General features: G+C 39.0%; 1 protein-coding gene across 1 annotated transcript; it reads left to right on the top strand.

Annotated features, from left to right (window-relative positions):
- The first annotated feature begins 1,021 nt into the window (after positions 1–1,021).
- lingo1b (leucine rich repeat and Ig domain containing 1b) lies at positions 1,022–20,726 on the top strand. The gene is made up of 2 exons (XM_070969725.1): positions 1,022–1,306; positions 17,264–20,726. Exons 1-2 carry the CDS (start codon positions 1,295–1,297, stop codon positions 19,121–19,123), a joined length of 1,872 nt encoding a protein of 623 aa, XP_070825826.1. The 5' UTR covers positions 1,022–1,294; the 3' UTR covers positions 19,124–20,726.
- The last annotated feature ends 2,803 nt before the right edge of the window (positions 20,727–23,529 follow it).

The raw sequence follows: 23,529 nt of genomic DNA, 5'->3' as shown, positions 1-23,529 counted from the left end.
GTTTGTCGAACAGATTTAGTACAAAAGCAGGGTGGGCTTTCTTGAAGAAGGTATATGCCATAACTTGGTCTCAAAAAACAGGAAAAGTTTAAATTAAAGCACATGAAATACTTTTCTTTGTCATGAAACGATAAAAATATAGAATTAAATGCATAAAATATAACTTAGACGTCTTTTTCTAAGCCGTACATTTACAGTTCATTCAGTGGCTAGGAGCCCATCATGTCCACCACCACTCCACTAAATCCTCAGCCCCATAATCTCCCATAAACACTCCCTGACTGTGAAGCCTCCTTGGCACTGCCAGCATGTGTATGCCAGCCCCATATAACCATTAGCACCGTTAAGCCTGTGCTTCTCACCCCCAATCCCCACTCCTCACAGCAAAGGTGAGTCTGTCTGATGATTACCTCTCTTTGCACTATGGGTGGCATTAATCCTCAATTCTGGTGAGAAATCTTTGAAAACATAAAGAGTACTTATCCATCCCTATCCACCAAAGTCTTAAGCTGCCTCTCATTATCAGCAAAGGTTTGCATACTGCAGGAATTGAATTTCATTTGCTCTATATCCCCGTAGTTTCATCTCTCCCTCCTCCCCATCATAACCTCCCATCACTTTTTTTGCTCATCTTCATCCCCTAGCTTTATTTGCATGTTCATACTTGTCCCTCTCTAACCCCCCTTCTACTGTAGCCACTCACATCACTCTGATCCCCCCCTACACACACACACACACACACACACACACACACACACACACACACACACACACACACACACACACACACACACAGTAGCCTGTATTCCTATTAACCAGATCGTTTTATCCTTCCAAAAATAGGAAAACAGTAAACAAAAATCAGAGGAAAACGCTGCCAGTGCAATCAGAGAACGTTTCTCTCCATTTCTTTTCAACTCTCCTCGCTGCCTGTGCTCTGTGCCTCTCTTTCTCCCAATGCACTGCAGCTCCTCCTTCCACCTCCCTCATCAGCTGCCCCTCCCTCTTCCTCTCTGTCTCTGCTAGGTGCAGCATGTATGTGAGCGTGTGCGAGCCAGCAGAGCCGCCTGTGTGTTTACATGTCAGCCTATCAGTGCTGCCGGATTTAGCGCATCTGGAGAGAGCGAAGGCATTTCTCAAATGCCCCTCAGACAAGGGATTCTCATCGCTGCATATATCCCTCTTTCCCGTTTGAATCTAGCCTGTCTTGAATCCTGCATCCCTGTCTCCATGCTTTCGGAGGCATTTTGAATTTCCTTGGCAACATGGAGCTGCCTGAATTAGAATTCTCTGCATGACAGTCCTGGTAAGTACTCTGTCTCTATGGTGGGCTTTGAGCACTGAGGCATTGGATCAGATTTATTATGGTGCAGTGGTGGGGCCAGGGGATCGCCAGGGAGCAAATTAATGTCAAGAATAAAATTGTGTATCGTAGGCAAATGGAAGGGATGGAAAGAAGGAGAATTATTCACTGAAGACAGCTCGAGATCTTATTTGTGCTTTGTCATCCAGATGGATTTCATTTTGCTGTGTGCTGTGCAATCTGGGTTTGCACTGTCTATGGAACACACACACATGTGTGTATGTAATGTACGAATATATATAGCTTAGATATTTTTCATGGTGTGTATGTAAATACAGATACACTATAAACATTGTACTGTGCACGGATGCATGCATACACACCTATGAGTCCTACCTTTTTATTTGACAGTTAAAGGTGTGAGGTTGAGCAGGAGAGTGTGTGTTTGGTGCTTCTCCCTGAGTGTTTTGCCAGGTTGGTTGTTGTTGCTTCCTAATCTGCCCTCATTAACATTCATGTTCCTTCAAATGCCAGTAAACTCATCTAGACTCACACTTATTCATTCTCAGCAGCCTTCTGCTGTTGGCTGTTTCCAGTGGCTATGAGGGATCCTATGCAGGTGTTTGAGTTGCCACAGGTTAGACAGATGGGTGGTGGTGGGGGGGAGGGTGGGTGTGGGAGGTGATGGGCAACTTTGTATGATTATTTATGCAGGCCAGTTTAATTTCTATTGCTTGTTTTATTTGCATTCTCATTATCATGGTTGCAACGCTCCAGCAGACAGACAGCTTTGAGGGGACTCTTCCTCTCTGTTTTTTTTTTTTTTTTTTGATTGTTGCAGTAACAACCTGTGCAAGCGACAGACCTCCGACAGTCTCTGAGTGAAGGGTCTGCTCTTCACGTCAAAGCTTTACGAGCTGAAGCTCTTAATTGGGCCCCTGTAATCAGGTTATGACAGCTGATTGGACTCTTTATTTTTGGTGGTTATTTACGCGTGTCACTATGTGCACGTTTGTAGTTTCAAACCGCTCAACAAAATTTCAATAGACTGAAGTGAGCAAGGCATGTACGTGTATGACTGGAATTTCTAATTACATCTGACGGACAAATCATTATTACTGGGCAAACATTTTTTTCTGCAATCTATCGTCAGTTCCGTTTGCACGTCTGTAAGTGTCTCAGTGTGTGTCGAATGCAATACCAGTTTCTAATTATAAAATTTGTGGGCTGTTTGTGGGCATATTACATTTGTAAATCAAGCCTGGAAAACAAACATAAAATTTATTGTCACACTTTACATTACCCTGCATTTCAATAAATTAACATTGATTTGATTATATAAAATGCAAATGTATGTTATATAAGCACATTTATAGATTACCACAACGTCTAACCTGCATCAATTCAATTTTTTTGTCCCCAGCTTGAGGGGGACAAGTTGGGCTGCAGTACTATTAACGTACAGCGTAAAGATGAATTTGTGAGCAAACCGCTAGAATACTGTATTTATTGTTACTGGGGCGATATAAATATGCCTCTAATTGAATGCTAATCTTGCTCCATATCCTCTAAATATGTAAATAGGTTTGCTGTTTTGGTCTTCACCAACTCCTTAATGTATGGCTCTTTTGGTAAATGTGACTATACGTCTCTGTTAGTGAGCAGTTTTTTTCTCCATGTGGTGCTTGGCAGGTAGAGTACAGTCGTTTTAGCAGAGCTTCTTTTTTTATTTATTTATTTTTTTGCTTTTAGCTGAAAACAGCTGCCTGCTGTGGCTGGAAATCATGCAGAGTGGTGTGACTGAACCAGAACAGTGAATTTGCAAGAACTAAAAGACGCTAAAACACAGAGGGGAACTGCAGTCGGGTGATCCGTTGACTCAGGGCTCATCACTACGAGCACACCCTTTCACATCACAAGTAGTTATGTGGTTAATATAAAAGTATTTATTTTAGCAGCTATAATGTTTTCTACAACAGACGCTAGTGTTTATCATTTTGCATACAACTAACCATTTTCAGCATTGCTAAATGTTCTGATGAGATGACCTTTTCAGCTACGGCTAACCTACTGTCTGAGTACTTAGGGTGAGCTTTAGTAGATTGTACTGTGTATAATTTAGACTAATACAACTGCTTCAAAGCGTTTTGCACAAAAATCTAATTGTTAACATGGCAAACATACTTTGAGATCCTTTTAGTTCAAACGCCTTCACTGGAAATCAGGGCCTGTTGTTTAAGTACCTATATAAGGCACACAGCCCCACTGTCCTCTGAGGCTGCTCAGTGGCCAACAGAATAACAATAATATAAAGTTGTGTGTGCATACAACAGTCCATGGTAATATATTTGAATCATCTGTAACAAGTGACACAAAGAGAGCTTGTGTAATCTGTGGGGTCCAGGGAGGTTCTTACACTGCTCCTCATAAATAGTGTTATTCTTAAAAAATAAGTAATAATAAGCAGTTTGCTGTATGAACTCGCTTCACTCTGACATGTGAGGGGGAAAAAAAGGTCAAAAGGTTTATGGCTGCAGCTAACAATGATTTCATTATTGATTAATCTGCTGATGACTTTCAGGATTAATTGATTAATCATTGAGCCCATAAATATCAAAACCCACAGTTTCCCAGAGCAAAAAAAATGCTCCTTTTGACCAAACAATAGTCCAAAACTCAAAGACTCTCCATTTACTGTCACACATCATAAAGAAAAGCAGCAAATTTAAGAAGCTGGAACCATGAAATGTTTGACATTTCTTGCTTGAAAAACGACTGAAACGATGAACTGATTATCAAAATACTTGGTGATTAGTTGTCTTTCAATTGACAACCATTATTTCCCCAGCACTGGTAATTCAATTGGAAATACTAGTAAAAGCATAGATGCACACATCTATACTTCAGTCTATTCCATAGAAAACAAAGCAGCTTGACACAAAGCAGCATTGCTGTTCATATTTTCCACAGTGGTTTGTTCCTTGCTGTCATATGCTTAATATTCTGTGACATAGCAGTCTACATAATACTGAACAAAAGTATATTAGAATGAAAATATACTGTACATGCTCAACATGAGGAACAATAAAAGAGAATAATGTCCTAGCCATCTGAAGCTCTTGTAGGGTCTCTTCCGGTTTATTTTTCTCATGTTGGGTTTCGGGTTCTAATTATAGCCCATTTTATTTACAACGGAAATCAGGGCACTCCTGCACATAACAGTTTATTTGTGATGCCCCAGAAAGGAGCAATGTATAAACTGGCCAAACGACATCCATGGTGTTACTATTAAAGCATTTTCTGAAACGAGATCCATATGAAATCAAGATGCTGCCATATAATGGGTAACATCAGCCACCTTGAAAAAGAAATGGTGAAAGTGTCTGTGGTAAAGACCAGACCAAGTGTTTATAGAGTGTTTGCTGGATGGCGAGGTGACAGACGGAGGCAGTTCTGTCACAGGATACTCAAATTTGCGTTCTACAAATGTATTCAGAAGGTCACAGTCCTGCTGCTCTGCAGCAGCCCTCCTCATTTAAATTTAATAATAACAGCTTTATGCAAAATATGAGACAGTTAGGGGCTAGTTGGATGGAGGACTGAGGATTCACTTGAAAGAAGGGACATGATGAATTATTGCTCTATATTTCTGTGTACTCCAAATTGTGAGGACTGTGGCAGTAAGCAATTAATCCTCTAGCATCTTTATGCCATATTCCTCTATCAACACCAAGGCTGATGTTACCATCTCTTGGATGCATGCTTCCACCACCCAGTCAAGCGGCAGTTTACATCCATGCCTGTCCAGACTCATATCATATATGCAAAACCTTTGAAGGAATCTAATAAATGGTAAAGGAGTGTATGTTTTGGCAAAATGGAAATTATCTCTATATTGAAATGTATGATTCTAGTGAACAATTTCCCATGAGAAACATGCTGCCTTCGCTTGGAGACTATTTTTACATTAGTACAGAGTAGAGGAGTTTTTTGCAGGAATCCTGTGGGTCACAGGAATCCTCTGGGATGGGAGTCAATTTCACTATTCGTCACGTGACTGGAACGAGGCAGCAAGAAAAAGTCAACTGCAGTTAGCAGGATGGGAATCAAAATAACAATAGGTCAGTTTTTACATATAAATACGTAGTTCTAATATGAATAAAGACTAAACAATCTGCTTTCTTTCATGTTTATTCATTTTATAGGTATTATCTTGAGGCTGTGTTCATTTTGTTCTGTTACATTATAAAGGCTGGCGCTTTTATTTTTGAAACAGTAATGCCGGTAGGTGAAAAGACAGACGGTAAAGCTGTAGGTGGGTCTTCCAAAAAGAAAGGAGGGTGTCAAATTTTTTGTTTGTTTAGCAACTGGCTGATGAGGGCAATATTTATAAGGTTTAGATGAGGTTTGTCAATATTTTGTTTCTAATTGGGATCAATAATGAGTGACTTTATAATGTCCCTTTGCAGTTTTGCTTAGTTAGATGGTATATTAGTTTGTGCAAGCAAGCAAGGATGCTGTGTTGGCTCCACAGCACATTGCTCCTGAGCAATGGAGCAAGTGGAGAAAATGCATCGCCATTATTCAGTTAGGAGAAGCAAAGTTAGGGTTTGCCACCACACTTACTGTCTTTTTAAAATAAACACATCATCATACAGCCCCCTCAATCAGGAGATCATATGTATGCAGCCTATATTAATGATCATTTCACTATTTTCAGCAAACAATACAAAAAAAAAAAATCAGATTTTTGGACCACCTTTGAGTTGGTTCAGTCGACCTGTCACTGATCGTTTGTCACAGCATGCTTTGGCTGTCAATCACAGTCTATTAATCCACAGGAGTCTGACTGTTTACAAAGGTGAGAAACATGGCATTTATTTTAACTGCTATCGTGGACTGAAAATAGAGCATAGAAAAAGATAGGCCAGTGAATGAACCTGCTCGGCCCACTGACTGAATTTAAATGAGATAAAACTAGGATTGTACTGTTGCTGAAACACCAAACCAATTTGCTAGTCAACCTCAGCTAACACTGTTGTGGCTACTGATATTTTGCATTAGTGCTGTTGATTTAATTGTTTGGGATGTAGTAGTAGTAGTAGTAGTTAAAGATAACTTGTATTTTTATAAGTTTATCATTACTTGGATAGCGTATATTCATACTTTACCCCTTTTATTTTACCAGTACGTCCCCTCATAATATCTCAGGCTGATTTCCTGCCCTGGTCTGTGCCTCGTCCCAAGGCAAGGCAAGGCAAGGCAAGGCAAATTTATTTGTATAGCACAATTCATACACTAGGCAATTCAAAGTGCTTTACAGAAGCATAAAAATACATTAAAATCATAGATTTCAAAGAAAGAAAGATATTAGAAGAGAATCGAAAAATAAAAATAAAATACAATTAAAGGAAAATTAAAAACAGAAGCCAGTAAAAGACAATAATTTAGTATTTAGAATGATTAAAACATAGACATAAGACATAACCATTTTAATAATCATTTCCTGTCCTGATCCACCCGATTATACACTGTTCTTGATGCATTCCTGGTTTTCAGAGCACCCTCAATATAACTAATCCAAGAGGTGGTGTAGACACATTTTCAATGGGAGACAGGTCTGGACTGCAAGCAGGCCAGTCTAGTACCCACACTCTTTTCCTACAAGGCCATGCTGTTGTAACTTGTGTAGAATGTGGGTTGGCATTGGCTTGCTTGCAAAACCTGTACCTTTCAGCATTAAAGGTGCCTTCAGCAGATGTAAAAGTTACCCTTGTCATCACTTGCTGGCTTTTGGATATACAATCACTTTATCATGTGAAATTTTGTATTAGTATATTCATTTATGAGTGATAGCCAAAAACATGGTTTGTGAGGTTTTCAGTGACCTTGATCTTTGACCACCAGTGCATCACTTCGGTTCATCCTTGAGTCCAGGATGTCATGAAATTCCCTCAAGGTGCTCCTGAGAATTTGTGTTCATGAGGATGGGACATACGTACACATAATTCCTTCAGCCCCAGCCATGCAGAGGTACAAAAAGTGCCAAGGCACTCTAACTTCATATTTGTTCTGTAGCCAGTGATTACTGCCTCAGTGATTTGGTGTGAAAATCTCTCAAAATCTCCCATTGTGCTTTCTATGAAGGGCTGTAAGAGGCTTGTCTGAGGTAAAGTTGCAGTCAGCATGGCATTTAGCCCTTTCTTTTCAATTCCAGTCCAAAACATTTTATATTCCCTGATGGTGAGTCGGGGATAAAGGTTTGTGTAATTTCCAGCTTATCCTACTTGACTTTAAAGAGGAATGGGTGTTAATGAAGAAAGGATCCTCTTTTGTAGTATTACTGTTCGACTTTGTCAATGAACCAAGAAACAGATCTGCATGGTAATACTTTATAATAGGTTAAATATAGTCCAGGGTCCTGTTTTTTCCAATATTTTACTGTGGATTGGGATTATTTGGCCGTTTTAACGTCTCTTGTCATAGGATGTCACTGATCTTGTTGATTCTGAGTCAATACAAGTCCAGCAGGATGCAAATATCTCAGCATCATGTCTTTAATTAAATCTTAATCTAATAACAAATGATGTGTTGTTGGGCCAAACGGGAGTACAGAATTTAAGTAAATAGTATAAGACAGGTTGTACGTCATTTGAAAAGCAATATAAAGAGATTGGAAGAAGACGTCTTTGGATGGCAAATTAAATCTCCATTAAACAATATTTTCCATATCAACACTAAATGAAAATACTAAAAGGGTTGTTAGTACTGCTGATCTCAGAGAATGAATAGTGCAGCCTGCAGCTCTGTGCAGCTTTCACCCTATTCCAGTTAATTGTTTTGGTTCACCGGGCCGTCTGGTTGAGTCCCTCTGGCTCTCGCTGACCTCCCCATATAAAACCGTGGGCAGCTGCTTCGAGCTCAAAAGCTTACAGCTCAAAAGCCCCCACAATGTGATGGTGCACTACCTGCCCAGTGTGAAATAGTCGAGTAGGAGCCACTATCTTTTGGAGAGTCGAATGCCTGGCAAAGACAGTCGAACATCTAGAACCCCAAAGAGATACTTTTTCACCAAACAAGGACCAAAATGAAAGCGATTACTGGACCATTTCTCACATGGCCGGGCAAAGAGTCAAGAAGAGTTTCAATGCAGAATCCAAGTGTATACTGAATGAGTAAGCATCCACGGGCCAACCTTAGGCCACATTCATCACAAGAACTCTTAACACTTGAAGGCTCTTGGGCTATGGCTTTCTGAACCTATTGGTAAAACCTGCTAAATGAAATTTAATTTTAAAACAAAACTATCCATTCTGCAAAAGTGTTCCATTAGTTAATACAAAAGCCGCTGAAAAATACAATCTCAAAACAAAAATGTTTCAGTGTGTTACGAGCCATATGCTTCCTACGCTTGCTCGTCATAGATGTGATGCCGGCCAGCTGACAGCTGGAATGCATGCTCCTGTCAATTCCAGGTATCAAATCAACAACCATTCAGTTACTAACTGGCCTCTCTACTTCTCAAACATCGTGCCCCCCACAATTTTGGGTAATTATTAGTCACGTTTAATCCATATTTCACATTTAATCTAATCCAACTACAGAAATTATGTAATTGTTTTTACATATAGTAACCAGACATCTATGGTACAGTCTGAAGTAGCTGTATACAGTAGGTCTACTACCAACCAATCAGGACGAGCCTAGTCAAGTTAAGCAAGGTGGGATATTAAGAGTCATGTTTGTTGTATGTTGTATTTTTAGGATTGTTTAATGTACAGGAACAAGACAAATTAAAGTTGAGGTGAACATTTCCAGAAATATGAAATAAAATGCAAGCAAGATAGATGCATAACTCACATATAATCACATATCATACATTCCATGTAGGGATGTCCCGATCACGCTTTTTTGCCCCCGAGTCCGAGTCATTTAATTTTGAGTATCTGCCAATACCGAGTCTGGATCCGATACTTCTATAAAACACTATGATAAAACACTATGAAACGAACTAAGAGCAAAGAATAAGATCCAGGATGTCCCTTATTTTTTTTTACCAATGGCTCTTATATTGACATGTAACACTTATGCACAATTGTGTATGCATGCAGTGCAGTGTATTGTAAACTTCTATGGAGGTAGCTTGAATTACAGTCTCAAGTCAGAACAGACTTAACACAGAAATAAAATAAAATTTTCTTCACATTAGGAATAGTGCAACATTAAGTAAGGGATAATGCCCGACGAGGTGTCCATTATCAGAAATGAATGGACAACTTGGAGGCGTGAACCGTCCGACACAAAGCGTCCGACGCAAATGAATGGACTTCGCTTTCATTTCTGATAATGTACACCTCAAAGGGCATTATCCCGCTTATACCATGGTCACTTACGAAAGAAATAAATATTAAATCAATTATTAATACGTTAATGTTGTTTTTTTTTCGTTAAAATCGTAAGTTTTTCACAAGGCTGAGTGGACTATTCAATATCTCTCGTTGTGACGCGTTGCCAAGGTAACCGGCTCTGGCCACAGAACCTGCAGCTCGGTCGGCTGCAGCTGTTATATTAGGCCTAATCAGTGGAGGGAAGTGAGATGATTGCTTAACGTTATGTTACGTGATACAAAGTATCATTTCAGAGGGCAAGTTCACCTCTAACCGCTTGTGTTTGTCCTCTACTGTCTTGCCGTTGTGATAAGTAAACTGTGAAGAAACGTATGTTAACGTATGTTTTGAGTTTCTGTTGTTTTGAGTTTCTGTTGCCACCGTTACCAACTAGCGTTTCAGCCAGCGCAGTTATTCTCATTGTTCACTTTGAAATATTTCCACACAGCAGACATAAACCTAGCAGCATATTATGCACCTCAGCTTCATAACAAACTGCTGCGTGCTGCCGTGTTCTGCGCATGCGCTGTTCAGTGGTGTCTCTCACAGACACAGACCCGGCCTGTAAACATTGGTAGTTAATAAATACTATTTTATTCTCATTTATTTTTCATCACTAGCCCATATATTGTAAATGTGATTAAAAATAACAATAAATATACATATGTATATATATTATTTATCCGATACCTGATTGGGACATAACGTTGATGTTGATTGTGACATGCTACTTACAACATTGTTCTTACAGACAGAAACCGTAAGGACTTGATGTTTTCAATTTATGGGTTTAGAATCTTTGCCTACATGCATGGCAGAGGATCCAAACAAATATGCTCCGTTTATGTGCGCATGTGTGTTTTGTTCATGACTAAACTACGTATTGTTGTGGCATACTGACAATTTGTAAACTTTAAGAATGCATGAACAGCAGGGTGGAGACCAATTGGAGCTGAAATGCTAATGCATCAAAATGAAAACATGCAGCACTTCCATGAGGAGGGCGAAATAGTTGAATATATCAGATGAGGATAATGAGGCATGAGGTATCGGAGAAGAGTTGTGTGGCATGTTTTCATTTTGTTGTGGCATATGAAATCAAAAGTTGTCCCTGTGGCACCAATGAGTTCATCTGTCTCCAGCTGGGACATCAACTATATCGTGCAGAAAGTTTTGCGTTGTCTATTCTTGTTGTTAGACTGATGTCAATCAGTTTTTTTGCTTCGTTTTATTTTGTGCTGTTTTGTTGCAGTGTTTTTAGTAACTAACACTGCGTTACTAGGTGTGTCTTGTTTATGTTCTTGTATCAGTTCTTTCATCTAGTGCTGTAATTCCAGGGAATCATAAGCAGCCTTTTGCAGCAGCAGACATTTTGAGATATTTTTGTCATAGTTGAGTACAGTCTTTGAAAAGGTGTTGTTAACAATGACATAAAGTGGGAGGCACAATACCAAGACCCTGAAACTACAACTAAAACAGGTAAACTGAATTCTGCTGTCATCATTTTCTCCACCTGTGCTTGTCATACTACAACATATCCAAATGTCCTCCAAGAAAAGGCCTGTTTGTATAATACTGAAAATACTGGTGCCATCTGACCTTGGCACTCGAGTTGTCTTAAAGATCCAATGAATTGTTTGAAGTGCACTACATAAGCTGGGAGGATCAAAGATGATAGGGTTAGCCTTGTCAACTGACCACACAGGAGGTGAGAGGGGCCTTCTGATCTTGAAGCTGGTTAATACCAGGTCATCAGTATATAAGAAGAAGATGAGAGAACAATGCAGTTTTTACTGACCTGCCATCAGCCAGCACCCTTTGAACATAGTAATGGTCTTGTGGAGGGGCATGTAGTCTGCGGTCTTAACATGAAAGGGCATGCCTTTATGAGAGTAAAGAATGAACAATTCATTCTCACATTGTACATATGCAGCAGGGTGAGCAGTGAAATGGGTTGCAGCGCCCACTGTTAAAAGCTCATATTAATTATTGCTTCACTGTGCGATAAAATACAATGTAGAGAAAATATGTGTTGTTGTTCTTATGTGATTAGGCAAATCGAAAAACAGCCACTCACGTGATGACAACAGTTTTTGTGTTGAAAAGATTTGGGATTGAATAAATAGTACATTAAAATAAAAGCCTACAATCTGCATGGCCGGCCATGTTTCCTGACAGCTGGATGAATGCCGTGTTGGTCAGAGTGCAGTAAAGGTACTTTGAGAGGGACAGTCAAAGGGAAAGCTTAATGGACACTGTTATTTTCAGTTCCATTAACCACAGTTGTTGGTGATGTGTAGTTGGAAAACAGGCTTCTATGATCAGCTATTCCATGTCCTCTGAAATCTTCAAGACCATTCATCTACACTGCCACCTGTCAAATGGAAAACTACGCAGCATGAATGCCAAAGCGTCACTATCTGCCTGCATCTGCTGGAAAATCACTCTTCGGCTTTATATACATTTTGTTTTGTTTTTTTGTCCAAACTACTTATCCATTCATTTCAGTAAATTTGAAATGACCCGTGCTCCACATCACCTTCTCCTTCTCTAATACTATAATTCTTGATTCTTTCACTTTTTGGCTATTTCAAGCAGACATTTTCGGTTGAATCAGCAGGCTCAGTTTCTCTCCTCACCTTCCCTTGTGTCAATGTAATGTTATACACGATATTATGAGTTTTTGGTCATAATTTTTTCCACAGTGGCACACAGCTTTGCCAGTGCACACTTCTTTACCTCCTTCCTTCTTAAAGAGTGTGAAAAATCATTTTGGATGAAACATTGCAGTAAGTTAGTTTTACTAAAAAAATGCTATGAATATTGCTGTCTTTTGGACTTGCAATTGCTTTGCTTCTGAACATTTATCACACTGGATTATGGGACATGAGGTGTTTTGAGTGGGTCAGTTATTTAGTTGTTGAGTTTTGGAGTTATTTAGATCCCTTTGGAACTACCACTGCCAGCCCATCTTGTATGGAGTGGGCTGTCAGAGAGCTTCAGTATGTGAATTTACTGTGCATTAAGGAGACATACAAACTGACACAGGTAATTAAATATTGTCTAACGTTTTCATTTTTGCATGATCCATTCCTTCAAAATGAAGCTTCTGTGTTTTTGCTCGTCTTCCACAGCGATTAAGTGATAATTATGCAGACTCCCCTTATTTCTCTTGACACTATCTCCTTCCAAAAATAAGTCTGAGTGTGGTTATCTTCTGAGTAACTTCTGAGGCAAAAGTGCATGTCTTTCTGGCTGAAAGGTCTATCAGCTAGAGGATACTGCTGTCAAAAAAAGAAAGATTGAGAGTTCGCTGACCCCATGCAGGTGTGTTTTTGCATCTCAACAGGAGTAGTTCCCATGCAGTGAACCATTTTGTCCACCTCTAAAATTTTGATCCCGGTATGGTGGAACATCAGGCCATGCAGTTTCTTTTTAGGTTTGCAGGGGCTGTTACCTTTGTCTTAGACTTTCAATGAGGATTTGTTTTCATGGGATTTCTCATATCTGACTGCTCATTCTTCTGGAGGAAGTAGATTAGCTGGCAAGCCTTGCCGGGTAAACACAGACACTTCAGAACTGCAATGCAGCAAGTATTTATCGAAATATAGTTATTATTGCAGGTCATTGTATATTTGCAATATCATTACTGTTGATATAATAAGCTGTGTGTAGGTCTGTACATGACACAGATTTGGCTTCCATCTGAATATTTACATGCCAATTATGGGTTAGGGTTGGAAGATCGACGTTAACACATTTTGATTTACTAAAAACTGTTGATATTTAAAGTACACATGACAAAGTAAAAAAATATTTGCCAAATGTCAAAGTGTCTGTTTAGACATGACATACTTTAAGAGCCTCTCAATATTCTGAAAGACTTGTCCACTGTAATCTCCCACTTCTGTGCAGCCAACCCCCAAGATTTTCTTGTTTGTTTGTTTTTTGACTTTTAAATGTTTGCTTTACATTTGCCGGTTGAGCACAAACACACCAGTGGAAGCTATGTTTACCTTTTAAATCATATACACATTTACTTTGCAGCTGTGGCTTCTTTTTTGTTTCAATCGCACTGTTCTCTAAACAGTTGCAGAATAATTAAATCATTTGGGATAAGTTTGCCACTTAAAAAGTCATGAATAAGATGGGTGCTAATGAGCACGCTCTTCACTTCTATAATGAAGAAAACTAAAGCTAGAAAACTAAAGAGAGAAATAGTCTAGTGAATACAATAATTTATGAATGTCATCAACATAAACAAGAGCATTGCTGAGTGAAACGTGGGCTGTACACGAGAAATTATGGATTGTATATGTTTGACTCTCGAGGAGACTGAGTTTTGTTATGCAACAAACTTTGTCCAGCAAAGACATCACAGATTTTCACTTTACTAAATGATTTTCATGAAAAAAGTCATTAAGTTTGATGTATTCAATCACAATTAGAAAACATTACTACAAAGGATGGTCATATTGTTGAATGCCAATAAGCAGCATTTGTCAGCTATAAAGAAGAAAAAAATTGACAAATCATCTGCGTCTAAACTGCATATGCATCAATCAAAGCAAAAAGATAAATAATTTATGAAAGGAAATACTCTCAGAGGTCATGCTATATTGATGATTTCTGACAGTCATCACAAGTTGAGGCGATCTACCGGATACATGATAGACAAATACAGCATGCAGTTTTTTGGGAGCTGACAAATAGTGTTCATTGGTTTGTGTTTGCAACCACATTTTGGTAACTTTACAGTTATTTTTCATGAACAATTTATGTTATTTTGTCAATATCCCATTAGTTGCTCTAACATTGTGTTGCACAACCAAGGTACTTAACAATAAATGAAAACAACCAAAGGGCATGTGTGCACTGATGCATATAACTCATTTGTCCGCATGCAGCTTGCAGACATTCAGTGACCCATTAGCAATGCACACCTCTTTTCAGTTTGCCCTGTATCAAACCACATTGCACCATAAGAGAGGAGATGCAGAGATTCAAGGAAACAGGAGTCTAATGGTGAGCTGAGCATGCTTTTGAGAGAAGACTACATCAGGGTGAGAGGTCCACAGAGAAAAAGCTAGCAGTCATAGAACAGGAGAGAAAAGGCTTGTCCACTGGAATTCTGTCCTGGCAAAATCCTATCAAAGGTGAATTGGAAAGAATGAAGGTGGGGACAAAAAACACATGGGCTAATAGATCAAATGCTAAAATTTAATCCAAAGACTACAGTGTACATACGGTACGGGTTATTGTAAGTGGAAGGTTTTCTGCCAACTTCTTTTGTCTGTTTGTTTGTTTGTTTGTTTGTTTGTTTTTTTGTTTGTTTTTTCAGAATTACAGCTCAAGGTCAAAACAAAGTGGTGATACAGTGAGCAGATCTGGGCTGTAAGGCCAGATTACAAAGATAGTACCCTGCCCTTACTAGACTCTGAATCATAAATCATGCATGGCATTCTGGTAAGAAAATCACCACTGCATTTGCATTCGCTTGTTCTCGATTAGCAGTGACATCAGTGAGCCTCATCTCCATTCACATTCCTGACTTGACAAGATAAAAATCACATTCTGCGTCAAACAGATAAACATGTCACCCATTTTCTGCATTGAGTAGCATGGTAATATTTCATTTCACTCGAAGGTTTAGCATCTGTCACAATGTGCTTATGCTATATATGAGATTTTTGCCTTTAAATACACCGAATTGCAGGGGGGTTTTTTGTTTTGTTTTAGAATGTGGTTTTCCCATTGGAAAATTCCACATGCTATCCATTTGTAAATTCATGTAATTAGCGTGAGGCAGAATGGAGTGGGAGTTCACAAAGGAACTACCAACAGACACTTACATTTTGACAGTCTGCTTTTTACAATACCCAATATACACTGGACTGACACCCCAATGTGTCTGACATATGCAGCCAACAGAAATTTACAGTTCTGGAGGAAGTGAAAATAAAAGCTGCAATTACCGTTTCATTGGAACTAGTCACACCACAGTCCACACTGCCTTAGTGCCATGACTTTAATTCACTTAGAGTGATGTGTAATTTGTGATTGTGCAATAAAAGATCATTCTAATCTTTGCCATCAAGAGTAATATCTTTTTAAAGTGACAGCAGTGTGGTAGACAGCCAAAGAGGTGCTAAAAAGCACTACACCGATAATTTCAAGAGCACTTACAAAAGCACTTCTATGGTGAATGAGTTACAGAAAGAACATGCAGTGCCCCTTCAGCTCCCATGTACTAGTACAATGCTCATTGTGATGAATATTTGGACAGAGACTGCATTAACCTCTCATAATGGAATTTCCCAAAGACACCTTTCTTTACATCACTGTTTATTGTTAATTTCATGATAAGGTGGAATTTAATTTCCCAGTTGTAAAGCAATATAGATATGCTACCTCTTCTCAATAACAAACAAATCATAATGTAATTTCTTCCTTTGCATGAGACTCTTCTAAGAGTGTGTCCCACAGATATAGTTGTGACTTAAATTGTATGATTGATGAAAGAGGTAGAGCTTGAAGGTTTTAGCAAGTTAAAGTTCCCCTGAGTCAAAATCAAATAGGGGTTTAAAGTCCTCTGACAATCTCCCTCTCTCCATTTATCACTACTTGGCAGCAATCTCTGTTTTATATCACTAGAGGGTCAACAGCTCAGCAATGACATAGGATGTGTTAAGCTTGCAAATTCTTGGAGGCACCATTTCAAGATGTACTGTGACGTTTTTGGTTGCTAATGAAAAATACATTGTATGAGCGGAGACAATGTGTCACTAATAAAGGCAGCACACTAAGAAGTCAGAAACACAGCAGGGTGGTTATATTGTGTGACCAAGGCCTTTTATTGATTAGCTGATGTTATCACCTGTGACAAAAGCCACCCCAATGAAACTATGCAAGGAAAGAGGAAAGGAAGCTTATATCTTTGTAATGGTATGCAGATAAAAGCATAACAAGAGCATATGATTTCCATAAAATACATTTTACAAAGGTTTTATATGTAACAAATGTACTTAGTTCAAAAAAGCCAAAATGTGCCTGTGTTCAGTAGTTTCCAAAATTTGTACTGATTTGAAAATCAGTGATTGAGCTGTAATGGCACAGTATTTAGCAAACAGTTTTGTTTTGTTTTTTCATAGAATATAGTCTAATGTGTACATATGATAGGAAAACATTTCAGTGATATTCCATTTGGTTAGGAAATGTAAGGGACATATTGTAGAAAAACAATTATCAAATACTGAAGATACAGTATATTCGTTTTTTTTACATTTGGGCAACTATATCTGGCCATACCTGTCTACAAATGGAAACCTTATCAATAAGAGACAATGCAGCCTGTTTTTCTGCAGTCTGTTTCATTTTGTGTGTTCAGTTGGAATTAAGGACATATGATCGTTATTCACGCTTTAATTAAAACTCAAAATGTGATAAAGGTTTGCCTGGAAACCTGATTTGGTCTCGTAGAATTTTCATTACTCTGTTTGGATCTTTCTTGTCTAGTATGATACTGTACGACCATTCCTCTCTACCAACCCCTTTTTTTTCCATGTCTTCACAGGTAAGAAGTAGGATGGTGTCTGGGGAGGCAGGAGGGCACAGCTACTTGGTGGCATGCTGGCAGCCCATCCTGATCCTGATGCTAGGCACCGTCCTCTCTGGCTCCACCACTGGTTGCCCCTCCCGTTGTGACTGCAACGCTCAAGAGCGGTCAGTCGTGTGCCATCGACGGAGACTGGCTGCTCTTCCTGAGGGCATCCCCACTGAAACACGGCTGCTTGACCTCAGCAAGAACCGTCTCAAAACTCTGGGGCCTGAGGAGTTCATTAATTACCCTCAGCTGGAAGAGCTGCAACTTAACGAAAACACTATTTCATCCATTGAACCCGGGGCTTTTAGCAACCTTATGAACCTTCGAATTCTAGGTTTGCGCAACAACCAGCTGAAGCTCATTCAGCTGGGGGTGTTCACAGGCATGACCAACCTCACCCAGCTGGATATTAGTGAGAACAAAATTGTCATTCTGCTTGACTATATGTTTCAGGAGCTGTACAACCTGAGGGCTCTGGAGGTGGGTGACAATGACCTCGTATTCATCTCACCTCGATCTTTTCATGGCCTCAGCAACCTTGAAAGCCTCAACATTGAGGGATGGAATCTGGCCGCAGTGCCCACTGATGCCCTTAGCCATCTGCATAACCTGTTGTCACTTCGATTACGCTATCTCAATGCCACTGTCATAAGGGATTACTCCTTCAAGAGGCTGTATCGGCTCAGAGTGCTGGAGATTTCTCATATGCCTGCCCTGGATACCATGACCCCAAAATGCTTGTTTGGACTCAATCTCACATCACTGTCTGTCACAAACTGTAATCTTACTGTCATCCCTTACCAAGCCATCAGTCACCTAAGACATCTTCGGTTTTTGAATCTGTCTTTCAATCCCATCCATACTGTGGAAGGGAACCAACTTTTCAATCTACAGAAGCTCCAAGCATTTCATTTAGCTGGTGGCAGATTAGTTGCCATTGAGCCCTACTCTTTCCGAGGACTCAATCACCTCCGTGTACTCAATGTGTCCAGCAATAGCCTGAGCACCCTGGAGGAGTCAGTCTTCCACTCAGTGGGAAACCTGGAGACCTTGGCCTTGTTTGACAACCCATTAGCCTGCGACTGTCGCTTGCTCTGGGTCTTCCGGCGGCGGTGGAGGCTCAACTTTAACAGACAACAGCCCATGTGTGCTTCACCTGAGATTGTGCAAGGAAAAGAATTCAAGGACTTCCCAGATATCCTCCCTTCTGACTATTTCATCTGCCAGAAATCAAAAATCATGGATTACAAGGTTCAAGAAAGCCACGTAGATGAAGGAACCACAGTTCATTTTACTTGTCAAGCAGAGGGTGATCCAGTCCCTGTGATAATGTGGCTATCCCCTAAGAAGGAGTACATCACTACCAAAACTGTGGGGTCAAGACTTTCTGTGTCTAACGAGGGCACATTGGAGGTGCGTTACTCCCAAATCCAGGACAATGGCACCTACTTGTGCATTGCAAGCAATGCAGCCGGCAATGACACAAAAGCAGCCCACCTTTTTGTGCATAGCTACTCCCCGAATTGGCCCCACCAGCCAAACAAGACATTTGCCTTCATCTCCAACCAGCCCAGTGACGAAGGCGCCAATGTGACCCGGGCCACAGTTCCATTTCCATTTGATGTAAAGACACTTATCATTGCAACCACCATGGGATTTATCTCTTTCCTTGGAGTTGTCCTCTTCTGTCTTGTAATATTATTCCTCTGGAGTAGAGGCAAAGACAACACTAAGTCAAGTATAGAGGTTGAATACGTGCCACGTAAGGAGGAAACCGAGGAGGCCAGTCCAACTGAGGCACCCATACAATTCAACATGAAAATCATGTGAACATCAAAAGAAGAACATGTAAGCTTACAAACTGCAGTCGGGATGCATACTATCCTCGCTTCAAATATGTACTCAGTTTATGAGTGATAGAAATTGCACAGCAGCAAACGCATCTTGACACTATACCCTAAACTTTTTTTTTTTTTTTTTTTTTACTTCAGGGACTGAATCTTCAAAGGTGTTGAATTTCAAATAATCAAATTTCTGTAAATTTGTATTGGCAATTCTCAATCAGTATGTTAACATGCACTGAACTGGATTATTGTATGTAACCAAACTAATTTAATAGTTTGAATAAAGCACATGGATCACAGTTTATGGATTTCCCCAGTTTACATGATAGTTGGGTTACTGTCTGGAAGGATTCAAACATTAGACTGCAGGTATAATTTTTCTATCAGTACAAAATAAGACAAAGATCTTGTTGTTATGATCTTGCTGCTGTTTGCTCTCTTTTGCTTTGATGGATGTACAAAGCACAATAACCTATTACAGTAGAACACAAGTTCTGTTACTTGAAATGTTAAATTGATATTTTCTTTTGTCCCATCACAAGCAATTGACAAGTATGAGGAGTATTTTTAGAAAAAATAAGAAACATTAAAGAATACTACTCGTAAATTGTACTACTGAGAGTTGTAATATTGCTAAAAACCACACATTTTTGGATTGAATTCTGTGAAATTCAAATCATTTAGTGGGTTGGAGACAGGAGTCAGTGTATCTCCTGTCGCGTGTCAGTGACAAGTGGTCTTGAAGTTTGGATGTTTTCTCTTTGGCACAGCTGTCTGGAAGAAACCATGTCCAAAACTTAAAATATTATCCTTTATCTCCTTTACTTGTCACACAGAAGCAATTTTGTCATTTGGGCTTTAATTTTACTGTCTATTAGTTATAATACTTGGAGTATGTCCCTAATCTGGTAACAGTTGAATAGGAAGTGGGTATGTTAACACACTGAATCAGAAAAATAAGCCAGTCCTACAGTATGTGTCCCTTTCTGCCAACAAAGAAAGTTTGTCATTAAATGTATTGACATGTTCAGATATACATATTTTTTCTGTATTTTATTCTTTCCTTGTACATTATGGTATGGCACAATAGTAATGCTTTTAATGGCTGTGGGTTTTGAACATATTACAATCTAAAGAGCAGATTAAATATTCAGTTAACATGTTTTTCATGTAACTAAACCAAAAGAGTGTGTTACTGCTTTACATAGTGTATATGCTTACTTTTGAAAATAATCAGATTAACAATTAATCATCAAGTGTAACAACGTTAATTTGTTTACCCATTTGGCAGCTCAATAAGTGTGAGCACTCTGTCCAAGTCCTGAGGTCATATTGTTACCGGTGCATCTTAAAAATGGTGACATTATTAATTTGTTGCCTTAAGTAACCCATTTTCCAGCTTTCACTGAGCAATACCCAATATTTTTGTGCAAAATGGAGTGTTATGCCTCATAAGGATTTTATGTTGTCTAATTAATTTCACAGTCAAGGTCTGCTCTGAAGATAATGTGTTCATTAACTCTTGAAATACTTGTTTGAAAGGGATGGGCAGATGGAAATTCTATTAAAATAAATAACATTTTATACTACGGGGTGCTTATTTTATGCTAATCTACCATAAAAATGAATGTGAAGACACATCTTTCATCTCTAAGAGCGATGATTTCCTGTGCTGCAAGTAATGTTCACAGAGCTCATTGCTTTACTTATGAGGCAAACAGTGAAGTACACAGAATAGAATACACCTGACTCATCGCAGCGCAGTCTTTTGATGTTGGTACTTTCCAGTGTGGTCATAAAATCACATGGTGCTTTGAGACCTGGGTGTAATGTTGTATTTGTACAATGTAAAGCATAATGGCATGCCAAAGTGAGATCATGTTAGACCACAGTATCCTATTTCTATTGTCACACCTCGCTCTGTTTCCATCAGCTTAAGCTGCACATTGTATGCATCAGCTGTCCTTTGAGCTTAACGCTAATATTAGCGTGCTACCATGATTATATAATTATTGTGCACAATTTTAAGCCTGACAATACTCAATGTGTTGCTAGGATAATGTGTACCTACAGAGCTTTGGAGAACAAAAAGTTCATTAAGTTTGACTTATTGATTCTTCTTAGCAGTCATGAGCACTACTTAGATGTTTATCTCTTCTTTCTCTTCTATATCTCTTCTATCTCTTCCTCATCTCCTCTATTTCTTCTATTCTTTTAAGGAGCACCTGAAACAAAAACAATTTCCTCAGGGGATCAATAAAGTATATCTGATTTTGATTCTGATTCTGAAATGGCAGGCTGAAGACAACAGATGCTCAAAACAGAAACATATAATTTAACTGTCAGCCTAATCCAAAATCTCAAGGACAACAAATATTAATTTATTTATTATCGATTTTGACTGTGGACAAATTTGTAAAGACACCTTTTTCTTTTTCTTTTTTTTTTTAACATAAACATGACATTACGTGACATTGCATGACAAATTTAGAGAGCTCATGCGGGAGATATATCAAACATGCAACACCCTGGATGTCCAAAAAAAATCTAAAATAAACTGCTATGAAACTGACTCCAGGTATAGGAGTTTGTAAAATTTCAGGCATAGGTTTATACTGACTTACAAAGACAACAGGAAAGAGAAGCAACTTTAAGTGATACTCTCTGACAGGCTGTGTAATGCAGCCTAACCAAGCGCACACTTGTCTCAATGAAAGATTTAATATCATGAAATATCTATTGCCTTTGTCATTTTGATCAGGTTAACAAAGCCATATGAATGAAATAAGGCTTTGGCTACACAACCCCTGTCCCTGAGTACTGCCCTTGCGGCTGTGGTAAATGTGATGACATCTACGTCAGAAAAGTTACTCTATGAAACAGAGATTGTCGCATAACTGCACTGTTTATTTCTCATTACTCAATGAAGCATTCCTTAAAGTTCATACTTGGTCACTGAATATCAGTTTCATTCGCACAGGATCAACATGCAGGTTCAAGGCTTTCAAACACTTTTGAGATGAAAAAGAGACCATATATCGTTTTGTCATATCCAAATAGCAAGGTAACTTGTCACCCGTGTCTGAGAATATGCTGGTTGACATGCTCCAAGAGATCTCGCTTGGACCTGTTGAATTTGGATTGCACCCTTAGATGGATAGAGCAATAGACGGTAGCAATAACTATAACCCTCATAAAAACAAGAAAGCGTGAAGGCAAAAGGAAACCGCTTGGATGCAAAGGCATCCTAACATAAAATAGTTTTGTTGCTGTGTCTTGCCGAAAATCCCTCAATCTTTCCTCTATGATGGAATTTTCCTTGTGTGACTATAAAAGCCTTGATTTTAAACAGTTTTCTTTATTTCTGATGGGCAGACAACATAACTGGCCATCTACTATGATTGATGAACATTTTATTCCGCTACCACACTCCATTGCAGCTGAAACATGACAGCTACTGGAGGCTCTGTAGCACAGTAGCTGGTTTGTGTTTTCAGGATAGAATCAGTTTTATTTATACCTCAATTTCAAGCAAGGGAAAATTGCAGGCCACACTTTATAGAATTACTGCTGCACTCTGGCTTAGGCCTATAAAGAGACAAGCAGTAAGCAGCCAGACATCGCTGAGCCAAGTAATCACTGAAACTTTAAAATCGATTCTGTAATGAAACCAGCGTAGAGAAGCTGAGAGGCAGCAGAGGCTGATATGGATGAATGAAGTGTGTTTATTCTTTATCAATAATAAGCAAATTATCAGCAGCAGAATTATGCAGAAACTGGAGCTGAGCCACAGCTTTTTGAGGACAAACAGCGAGAAATTATTGAGGGGGAAAAAAGTCAGTGTTCTTCAAAAAATAGCAGTCTGTTCCAACTATTTAATATTTCAAAATTGATAAAGTAATACCCTAGTTTAAGTTTGAGTCACAACGTCATAACGTTTTGTATTCATTTGGACCAACCTGATGTACAGTTTTCCTGCTAGGAAAACAATTTGTCTGCAGATCTACTGGCCATGAAGAAGTGCTACAGTTACGTAAAAGAAAAATTTGGAATATTTTCAGCATAGCTTGTAGAAGAGGAGATTAAGATTAATAACACAGCCAAGAAATAGCCTTAGGGGAGAAAACTAAAGGCAGATCACAAGTAAATAATGAAGCAGAAGAAATATAAGCACCCAAGGATTTTCTCTTTGACAGGTAAGATGGGAGTTACATCTGGGGGTTATTATGAGCTGTCAACAAACACCCTCAATTTAAAGTCAATTTCAAGAGCTTGCTGGTAATATAGGGCCTTAAAAACTGCTAAAATAGGCCAAGCATTCAAAAATCTCATCTTTTGATTAATTTGATCAATGTCTTGATCAATTATATCTTAACTTGTCACTTCATCTGT

Source organism: Chaetodon trifascialis, chromosome 1, assembly GCF_039877785.1.
Source record: "Chaetodon trifascialis isolate fChaTrf1 chromosome 1, fChaTrf1.hap1, whole genome shotgun sequence".
Classification (NCBI taxonomy): domain Eukaryota; kingdom Metazoa; phylum Chordata; class Actinopteri; order Chaetodontiformes; family Chaetodontidae; genus Chaetodon; species Chaetodon trifascialis.
The sequence above is the reverse complement of the archived record's forward strand: the minus strand, read 5'-3'. Positions and strand labels throughout refer to the sequence as shown.